We start from the raw sequence: 10,964 nt of genomic DNA on the forward strand, positions 1-10,964 counted from the left end.
GCTTGTCCTCGTCGTAGCCATGCTTTTGGGTACAGTCCTCGGAGTTTTAGCTGACGTAGCAACGGTAACTAAGGGGGCTTTTATGAACGGAAAAATCGCATTAACGTGTGCTAGGACAGCTGATTCGCCAAACCTGCTTGGAGTCTGTTCTACCACAGTCCTACTTCGTTCGTTTCTACTTCGTTACTATACAACACTGACTGTATGTTACAACCAGGGGCGGACTGGGACACAAAAATCCACCGGGACAATTCTGACTGCACCGGCCCACCACCGGCCCACAACATGCCCAAAACTGGCCCAACCCATCCCCTCCACCTCCCATATATCAACTACAACAGAAACAAACAGGCGGCTTTTGATCATTATTGTTAGTGGGTGACAGACATGTGTATTTGTATATGCATATACATGTACATTTATGGAAATAGTTACGGAACAAATCACGTCCCGTATTGGCTCAAATGTTATGCTAATTTGCAACAATGTGTCCTGTCAACTCGCTCGCATCACTAGTTGACGCCGGTTGGTTGTTTTGGAATAAATCCATAATTCTTGACCATTTTGATGCACTCTCCTCCAGCATCCGCCTCGTCTTCATTCTGGCCTTTTCGGCCCTTCCTTTCTCCTTTCTCTTCTTTCCCTCCATCAGGTCTGCTTCACCTGCTCTCTCTCTCTGACAGCCGCTCATTCATCTCCCTACGTTCACTGGATAAAGGCATTTCCCATGAGGCTTTGCCCCGACCATTCTACATTAACAAAAAAACAAATTAAATCGCTGGCCAATTTATATTTTTGTTCATGAAAGTTATGTGAAGTCTGAATAAAAAGAATTAGATCAATCAGTAGGCTGGATTAATGAAAGTGAGTTCGACACACCATAAGTGAGATGTAGAGAGACAACAAGTGCTATATACAGCCCGCGGAAAAAATTAAGAGACCACTTCAAAATGATCAGTTTCTCTGGTTTTACTATTTATTGGTATGTGTTAAAGTAAAATGTACATTTTTGTTTTATTCTATAACCTACTGGCAACATTCCTACCAAATTTCAAATAAAAATATTGTCATTTAGATAATTTATTTGCAGAAAAATGACAATTGGTCAAAATAGCAAAAAAGATGCAGTGTCTTCAGATCTCGAATAATGCAAAGAAAACAAGCTCATATTCATTTTTAAACTACACAATACTAATGCTTTAACTTAGGAAGAGTTCAGAAATCAATATTTGGTGGAATAACCTTGATTTAAAATCACAACTTTCATGTGTCTTGGCATGCTCTCCACCAGTCTTTCACATTGCCGTTGGGTGACTTTATGCTACTCCTGGCGCAAGAATTCAAGCAGCTTGGCTACTTTTCATGGCTTGTGACCATCCATCTTCCTCTTGATCACATTTCAGAGTTTTTTTTATGGGATTTTATGATCTAAATGACAACATTTTTATTTGAAATTTGGTAGGAATGTTGCCAGTAGGTTATAGAATAAAACTAAAATGTACATTTTACTTTAACACATACCAATAAATAGTAAAACCAGAGAAACTGATAATTTTGAAGTGGTCTCTTAATTTTTTCCGCGGCTGTATATTGGTTGGACGACTTTCAGTTACACTAGCGGAGGACTTGGAGATTTTCACGGGAACCTGACCTGATTTTATTAGTTGTAACTCAATGGACCCACATGAACTTCACACGGCTGCGCAGGGCAGTCTGCAGGCTGCTTCTCGTGAGCTCTTTGGCCTGTCGGGGGACAGGGAAATCTCCCGGTCGTCCCGATGGCCACTCCGCCCCTGGTTATAACGTGTGTATATAATAGACAATGAATTATAAGATAATACAGATGATCCATCCTTTTCCAAAATAATTTTATTTAAAAAAGGGAATATATACAAAATAATGTCCAATTTTCTGTTTCACAGTACTGTCTGTAACTAGTTTTGAAATGACTAGAGGTCTTATAGTATAACGGTACTGAAGAAGGTGGACCAAACCACGGGCAGGATAAAAACGCTGGCAAGAGAAACTTTTAATGAAAGCTTTAGTGTCTGCTGCTTGGCACACTGGTGCGGTGAAGGAGACACCACCGCTAATCATTGGAAGAGAGACACTGGGTACTCTTCAGCCCTCCAAACCATCTTCCAAGAACAGAGCCAGAACAGGATGGCAGGTTCGTTCTTCCTGTAAACACAGATGACAGTAAATGACAACATGTGACACCAACTGCATTAGAGGGAAATCTCAACAAAATTTGGTAACAAATTTGTTTATTACTGTTAATAAAATTGCTTGAGTGTGTCTCTGTGTGTGTGTGTGTATACACAGGTCAGTTGTGAGTGGAGTGTTTATGTCTTATCATCTGGATCATTTAATGGCTCAAGTGTTGCTGTCCCACACCCTGTTGGTACCAAAACTTGTAGTGCACATAATCAGACTGTATGCCACTGCTCTCTCTCACTCACACACACGCACGCACGCACGCACGCACACACACACACACACACACACACACACACACACACACACACACACACACACACACACACACACACACACACACACACACACACACACACACACACAACTGAAATGTGGCCACATAAATATCTTGAGTGCTGCAACTTGAGCTGAAAGACAATGTCATCAAACAAGCCAGGAAAGCTGAAGCTGCTCAGCAGACAGCGTTTCCCTGAAATTAAGATATCCACATACAGGATACTGAATAAACATTTCATGGAAAACAAATAGACTTTGCGGTAATGGGCATGAGCATGTAAAACGCCAGTATATCTCTATTTACGATGGCCCTGGGAGCACGCGGCACGCTAACAAGTGTGCTGCAACTTACACCTTTCGGTGTCCTGGCAACACTTTTATTAGAGTAATAATTCAACAGCTAATGAACAGAGATTAAAGGGTGTGTGTGTATGTGTGTGTGTGTGTGTGTGTGTGTGTGTGTGTGTGTGTGTCTCTGGCCATGTTTATGGGGCTATTTCTTAGTCACAAGATCTCAGTAAACAGTTTTACCACTAAATCTAAAAAACTAAAACGTTTAACCTTCAGAGGCCATGTTCTCTGACATCAAAAACCAAAGCAAACCACACACACACACACACACATACACACACACACACACGCACACACACACACACACACACACACACCCACTCTCCCTCTCTCTCACACACACCCACATACTGTACATGCAGTTCATACAGCATCCATGCCCATTCCACTCACACTCAACTCATAATGACACACTCTGGCATGAAGCTGACAAAACATGTGACAAACAGTTGATCTGTTGTTTCTGTATCAAGACTGCAACAAAAGTGCAGTAGTGGTAGGGGTTCAGTGTGAGTGTATTACATTAGGAGCAGCCAAATTGATTTCCCCCCAATCAGAGCTTATAGGATGTGTTTGTTCACAGTGGCTGCATGGGTGTCATGGTCTGTGAGAGGTGTGCTGTGTTAGATTGATTGAATGATTAATTGATTGATTGAGTCTGAAGTTGAGTTTAAGATGAGTCTGAAACGTTACAAAAAATGTGGAAAACTTGAAAGGGTCTGAAAACTTTCCAAATGCACTGTGCCATTATATGAGTGACCACAGATGAAGTACTCCAATTATATTTTAACTACCGCACACTCCACAGGATTATCATGGGTATGATATATATGACATGCATGCAATGAAATGCATATTGCATGAATAGGAACCCCAGGCTATGCTGTCAGAAAGTATGGGAAATAATGGATATCCAGTTCAGTTCAGTTCATTTGGCAGCACAGTTGCTGAGGGAAAGGCACATATCTTGTTAGTCCTATCACAAAAAAAAGGATGTAATCCAAGACAGGGTGCTGCAGTGAAATAGATGTACAATCATGAAGACAGGGAGATAAGTCTCTGGTGTAGGCCCTCGTCATCAGTCCGACTTCTTCAAAATATAACTTGGACAGTACAACACAGTTGAAACAGCACAATGCACATTCAAGGTGTAATCGTCTCAACACCCCAAAGATTTACTTTTGCCCTCTTTGGGAGGATCAATATCTCAAATGGAGATTGCTTTGCAATACAGACAAATTAACCAAGTGGACCAGAACTACCTCCATTACATTTACATTACATTTACATTTAGTAATTTAGCAAACTACCTCTACCATTATTAGTGCCACATCAAGGTCAAGACATCCAAATGAGTCAGTCACATTCATGAAGCATTTTGGAGCTCTGAACTTACAGTTAGCCCGACAAAGCAAAGTTATATTTTAATGCGACTTGAAATCCAGTTGCCGTTTTTATAAAAGTTGAGCAAACAAAACTAAGAATAGACAATGAGAGGTTTCCCCCACTATGTTCTCACACATTCTCTGTGTTACAGTGATCAAGTGATAATGAACATTTGTGAATGGATGGCCTGATGAATAGACCAGCATTCTAAAATGCTAAAATAGCAATCACATAACTGCAGTACTTCCTGTGATTGTACCCTTTAATTACCCTGTGTAATTTGTCTCGGGCTATGGAGGCTTTTCAGTGATGAAGCGTTTTCTCATATGTTTATGGACATAAAAGATCAAAACACACACATACACACGCACACACATACAGACACACACACACACACACACACACACACACACACACACACACACACACACACACACACACACACACACACACACACACACACACACACACTAACATGTAGTTAGGAATTCAAACCAGTCTCCCATCTATTTTACTGTGTCATTGAAAAAGCATAGCATTTCCCTATGTATAGTTTGATACGAATGCCATTTCTGTGTGGGGTTAAATGTCTACCCCCACAGCAGTCTCACTGAACCACAGGGCATACGTTGGTTGCCAGGCCATGCAGGTTCATCATCAGTACATTACTGAAAGCACTTCACAAAGGCTGTTTTGACATTCTGCACAAAAGATAACCTAGCCATCTTTGCATTGCAATAGCATTCAAAAACAAGAGCTACTCTTTCTGCAGAATCCAACCTTCATCTGTAACCAGGCACTAAAAAATGTAGCTGACCACACTGACCAATCTGGAAACTTGGCCTGCCAGTTGTACTGTGTGTGCACAGTACACAGGAGGGGATGGAGTCTGAATGTAGGGCGCCTATGTCTGGCCGGGGTGAGCAAGAACTGATAATGTCGCCTTTAACAGCTTAACATCGCTGAGATAAAAGGCAAGAGTTTAGTAAAATGCCTGCTTTTAATATTAACAGATATTAAAAAGATGTGACCAAGTTCCTTTCACCATCTGAAAAATGTAACAGTCAGATAAGATTACTGTTGGATTGAATAATGACCAAGCTCTTCATGTGAGAACCAGTGTGTGTGTTTCAGAGCCCTCAGCAGGCATGTGAAAGTCAACTGAAACACAGAGTGCTAGTGTTTCTCTGGCCTCCATGCTATTTGTTCAAGTTGATTTATGTCGGATATCTGTTTGATCAGCACTGTGTTTCACTGATAGGTTTCACTGATAGGAGAAACACAGGCTAAAGAAGAAGAAGAACAAACAATAAAAAAGAAGGGAACGAAAAAACAAACGTAAATGAAGAATTTTGCATTGATAATGATAGAAAAACTAGAAAACAACAACAGTGTGAAAAGTATTCACAAAATACAGATTTTTTACAAAACATAAAGGCATCACACAACATAAAGACACACATACACACACACACACACACACACACACACACACACACACACACACACACACACACACCTTGAGCCTGAGCTGAGTCCACCTTCACACACACACGCACACACACACCTCTTGTGAAGCATTGCATTGACATGTGACATATCAGCAGGTTAGACAGGAGAAGTCAGCATTTTAGTCTTTCATTCCTCCTCTCAGAAAGAACAGGGGATGAGAGGAGACTACCACACCTTTCATTGATGATTTTATCGGGATGAGAGGAGCACATCTGTAGTACCACACAAGCCTCTGAGAACCCAGGCAAGGGTGCCAGGGTGCCAGGGAGGCAGGGAGGCAGGGAGGCAGGGAGGCTAAATCGCCACGGTGCTGAGGCTGCCATGGATGGTAGAGCCCATGATGGCACAGCAAGAAGGATTACGGAAAAGCTCTTGGAGTTGGCGAGCATGTGTGACTGTACAGATCTCTAGTGTTCTCTTGTGTCCGTGTGAAACAAATTAGCTTTGTGAGGCTTTTGGAAGACTATTGGCTTTGGTAAAGTGCGTATGTGTGTGTGTGTGTGTGTGTGTGTGTGTGTGTGTGTGTGTGTGTGTGTATTTTCCATGTTTGCTTGTTCCTGTGTATTGGACACATGTGTGGCAAGGCAGAGACAGACAAAGAAAGAGAGAGCAGTAAGGAGAGGGAGAGGGAGGGAAAGACAGGGAATATTGGTGTGTGTGTGTGTGTGTGTGTGTGTGTGTGTGTGTGTGTGTGTGTGTGTGTGTGTGTGTGTGCACTCACACATCTTCAAGCTATAGAGCACAATAGTGTCAGTTGATTGTCTCCAAAACAGAAACTTTGTTGTTGGGGGTTTAAGTTGTAAAAAGGGTCGAGTGAGATCGGGTTTTCTGATAAGTCATGCTCTTACACACACAGTACACACACACACGGTTTATTTTTTGCCTAAGTAAGTAAGAGTAGATAGACAAACACTATGTAGCTATTGTCCTGGTAAGAATAGACGAAGCTTTGTTTGATTTAGCATGTTCACTCTAATATACCAGCTGAAGTTTCTTTATTAATTTACATCCAATAGTAAACTGGCCCCCCCATATTAAAATTCAGCCTAAATCACAGCTTCACTGCATACAGCCTGGTAGCTCATCATATATGAGTGAATATAGATCTGTATGATAAGGACACATTATAAGCAAATTACATAAAATGTATTGGGAAATAAAAGGGCTGAGAACCATAAGAAGCCCCTATCTATATCTGGACAAGTGGCCTCAAAGTACCCTGAATGAACACACATGAAAATGGATAATAATAATCAAACAGAAAGAATCAAACATGAGGCTGTTTTATGAACTCCATCAAACATAAGAGGTTACTCTGGGAGAGGGGACATGTGTCTTCAGGCTACGACCAAAGAGTATGAGGACTCACATGATTCTCCCACTCTGATGATAAAGGCACACACACACACGGACACACACACACACACAGGCTGACACACCCACAGACACACGGACACACACACACGCACGGACACACGCACAAAAACACACACACACACACAAACACACCCTCAAAGGCAAAAAGAAAAATTGAGAGTCAGAGCTGTACTCTAAGTGCCAACAAGGTGCTTTTTGAGTTTGAAAACATAATGTTCCGTTAGGGAGAGACAAGGTCCCGACTGATGCAGTAAAATCTCTCTATCCAGGTCAGTGCTCCAGGCTACCACAATGAAAACATCATGGAGAACCCATTCAAAACACCTGGCTGGCCTACTTGTGTGTGTATTTGTGTGTGTGTATGTGTGCCTTAGACAGACGAAAGAGTCAAGCCTGTTGTGGGTGAACGCTTTGTAATATGAGTAGGCTGTACCCGGCGATCTACTCAATGATGGGAACAGGAGTAGGACACCATGAATATAAAAATAAAAATGAAGATAGATGTGCAGTGGCATGAACTAGAAGCCAAAAGCGGAGAAACATCAAGAACTTGACATGGATTTGTGTTGATGTGGAATTTTAGTGATGAAGTGTTTAGTAGTATCTCCTACTGTGCACGGGCCGCACACTGCTCCCCCATTAGACAGTTAGGCCGTGACCCTGACTCTCTATAGGGGGAAACACATAGTTGATCTTTGACCTTCGGAACCCCACATCAGCTAAATCTCATGAACTTCACAAACCCCTCAGAATTTAAGTTCTTGGTTCATTCTTCCCTTCAAGATTCTCAGCACGCTTTTAAAAGGAGGGCATTGTTTTTATTTTTTTCTCGATGAGGAGCCTCGACCTAAAACTGAATGGATGAAGACCTCCAAGAGGAGACAAATGGAAAGAGCATGTGGACTTGACTTATAGGGGCTGGTATAAACGACTCAGACACAGATCTTAAGGCATAGCATTTCGTCTGAGCTCAAAGAGCCCCAGCTAAAGAAATATCCACACAAAAAAAGGAATGTGTTTTAAAAATCTTCATGGGGTCAGGCACCCCACCAAGGGCACAACGGATATTGAACATGTCTGCCTTTGGTTTATTCCGAAACACACGCGAGAGGGGCTCCATCACTAGCTGTCTTTTCATGGAGATTTGCCTACTGTAGGTTTCCTCTCGCTCCAAGACTATATGAGACCACAGATTCAATGGAAGCTTATTTCATGGATGTGATGTGATGTGACAGACAGTGTCTCTTGAAAGCTCCCATGTTTTACTATTTTGCTCTTTAACATGAAATATATATCGTTATTTATAAAAAAGGAGATTAGCTGTTTCTGTAAATATATACTTAAGTTAAAGAGGCTATGCATTATTCTAATTTGTGGCACAAATGACTAGGGCTGCCAATCCTACATGAGCCATATCTTATGAATTTGGCATGATCATGGTGTAAGTCTGAGGTAGTAGTCAGCATGATTTGTGACAAGTGATCTGGCATGTTAATGTCATCTTTACTGGACAAATGAAGTAGATATGAGGTGACTGATTGTGGAAAAAGTGCACACATACCATTCCTCACAAGTGACTGACATCAGCTAGTCTAAACTAAACGTGTCTATACGTTCTAAGTTAGAACTAAACTAGTTTAAACTGTCATGCATGCTTTTCTAAAGGATTATGCCATGTCTTAATTAGGCAGTCATGATTTCAGGAGATTTTTTTGGACATTCAAAAAATACATAGTCGAAAAAGCCATTTCAGTGTAGCTTTTCTTATAAAACAAAACATCTTTGAAGCAGAAGGAAATATATGACACATGTGAGAGGTTAAGAGAACTAATTCACTCTGCTTCACTTTTGCAGGAGGTGATCTGTATGGCTAACCAAACTGTACTTGTCAGCCTTCAACCTAAGGCAATATGGAAAGCCATAGGCATAGGCTGTGGCCACTGTTGCCCAAGTGTGCCCCATAAAAACAAAATTACTGCTCGATGTTTGAGCAAGGCCCATTTTAACAAGAATACTTTGGCTGTACAGAATACACAGTGTAGGCTATAATTACAGATGGAGGGCCACAGACGGCTACGGTATCTTGTTCTCCAGCAGATAGGTTAAACAGTTAAACGTACCCAAATGCAGCCGAGCTCATACAGAAAGTTAATCATTACCTTACTGATCGCCACTCAGCTGCATTCGTTTACCTGAAGCTTGGCAGAATCATTCAGTCATCTTATTTTGGGTTGAGTTTAGTCAAGTGTATTTCAATAGCATTACAGTAATCAAAGTTGTTCAACAGTGCTGAACAAACTTGATAAGAAAACTGCAGATCAATTTAATACTGTCATGATTCCTGAGAATAATATAACCCAACCAACATTAAAATATCAGCGGCAAGTATAATGATCAGATATGAAAAACAGATGAATATTATCAAATAACAACAGCATTACTTCACGGACACTGTCAAGACAACAGCGCCAGTGTCTTTGGAAGTCACAGGACAGCCAAAAGTGCACTCATATGCAGTGCCCATTTTTGAAAGCCAGCCTTTTCAGGGCTGTGGGGGATGTGTTGATTGGGTCGTTGTGTCCATGGAGCATATATGGGAGACTGTTCATGCATCTCCAGGTCTGTGCTGAGGCTGACACAGGCACATGTGTGAGGACGAGTCTCGTGGAAAGTAGATATATAAGGTAATGCAGGTTTAATGATGGCTGAATCATGTTTGTGCGCCTGGGGGCAGCCCTCTGGGAGAGACGCCTCATATGATGCTTTCAAAATCCAGTCATGAGACATGCGCCTAGTCAGCGCTCTCTCTTTTTTTCTCTCTCTCTGTCTCTCTCTCTCTGTCTCTCTTTCACGCCCTATCTCTCCATTTCTCCTTCTTTATTTGGCCTTAAGCCAGTTTCCATAGCAGCAGCAGAATAGCGTGTCCTCTGGGTTTCTGTGCTCCTGTGTGCTTGAGAACAGGGATCCAGTGCCAGCCTTTACTTGTATGTGTGTAAATGTGTCACAATTTCAATGTCTGAAAAAAATAAAAATAAACAGATATGACGTAGCTGAGTTACCTGCTTCATTTAGATGTGTGTGCATGTCTGTGTGTTTGTGTGCATGTGTGTGTGAATGTGCGTGTGTGAATGTGTGTGTGTGTGTGTGTGTGTGTGTGTGTGTGTGTGTGTGTGTGTGTGTGTGTGTGTGTGTGTGTGTGTGTGTGTGTGTGTGTGTGTGTGTATGTGTGTGTGTGTTTGTGTGTGTGTATGTTTGTGTGTGTATGTGTGTGTTTGTGTTTGTTAGATTCCGTGAGAGGGAGGTGTAAATGAGTTGTCCTTACCCCAATCCAATGTGCTTGTTTGGAACATGTTACTGCATCTTAAGGCCTTATTTCTATGGTTTCAGTTGAGTCTTATCTGACAGATTACCTTGGAAATGATTTGCATGCAGGGCTGCGCGGAATGCTGTAATAAAGCATACAGGACTAAATGCACTCTCATGCATCCACCATCACAGCATGAGGCGAATACCAGTAGAGGGGTTGTCCACATAGGCATCGGCCGACATTGCGCATTTGGCCCTCAACACTGACTGAGTCTGGCCACTTCTGTTGCCTAAACTGGTTCATCGTGCTGGTAGTATCCCTGAGTCTGACTGGAATCCAAGTGCCTTAGGTAACATGAAACTGTACACTGTGAAAATAATTTAAGTATGTTTATGAGCATTGACATGAGATTCTTACCTGCGAACAAACGTCTTACATGCGTGACTTTTAGCTTCATCAGAATGATTAGATACTTTCCCTGATATGCATGTGCACCAGAAACAGCATATTTATTACAGTATAGAGGTCCTCCCCT

At 41.8% G+C, this 10,964-nt stretch overlaps 1 protein-coding gene across 1 annotated transcript in view; it reads right to left on the reverse strand.

The window, feature by feature from the left end:
- Positions 1 to 10,671, reverse strand: part of kita (KIT proto-oncogene, receptor tyrosine kinase a) — a gene marked incomplete at both ends in the record, with an annotated part of 48,447 nt that extends 37,776 nt beyond the window's left edge. Inside the window, one exon of the mRNA XM_080860284.1 lies at positions 10,635 to 10,671. Within this exon, the coding sequence (XP_080716410.1) occupies positions 10,635 to 10,671 (37 nt within the window). The remainder of the gene's footprint in view (positions 1 to 10,634) is intronic.
- Between the last annotated feature and the right edge of the window lie 293 nt (positions 10,672 to 10,964).

Source organism: Sprattus sprattus, assembly GCF_963457725.1.
Source record: "Sprattus sprattus genome assembly, chromosome: 2".
NCBI lineage: Eukaryota > Metazoa > Chordata > Actinopteri > Clupeiformes > Clupeidae > Sprattus > Sprattus sprattus.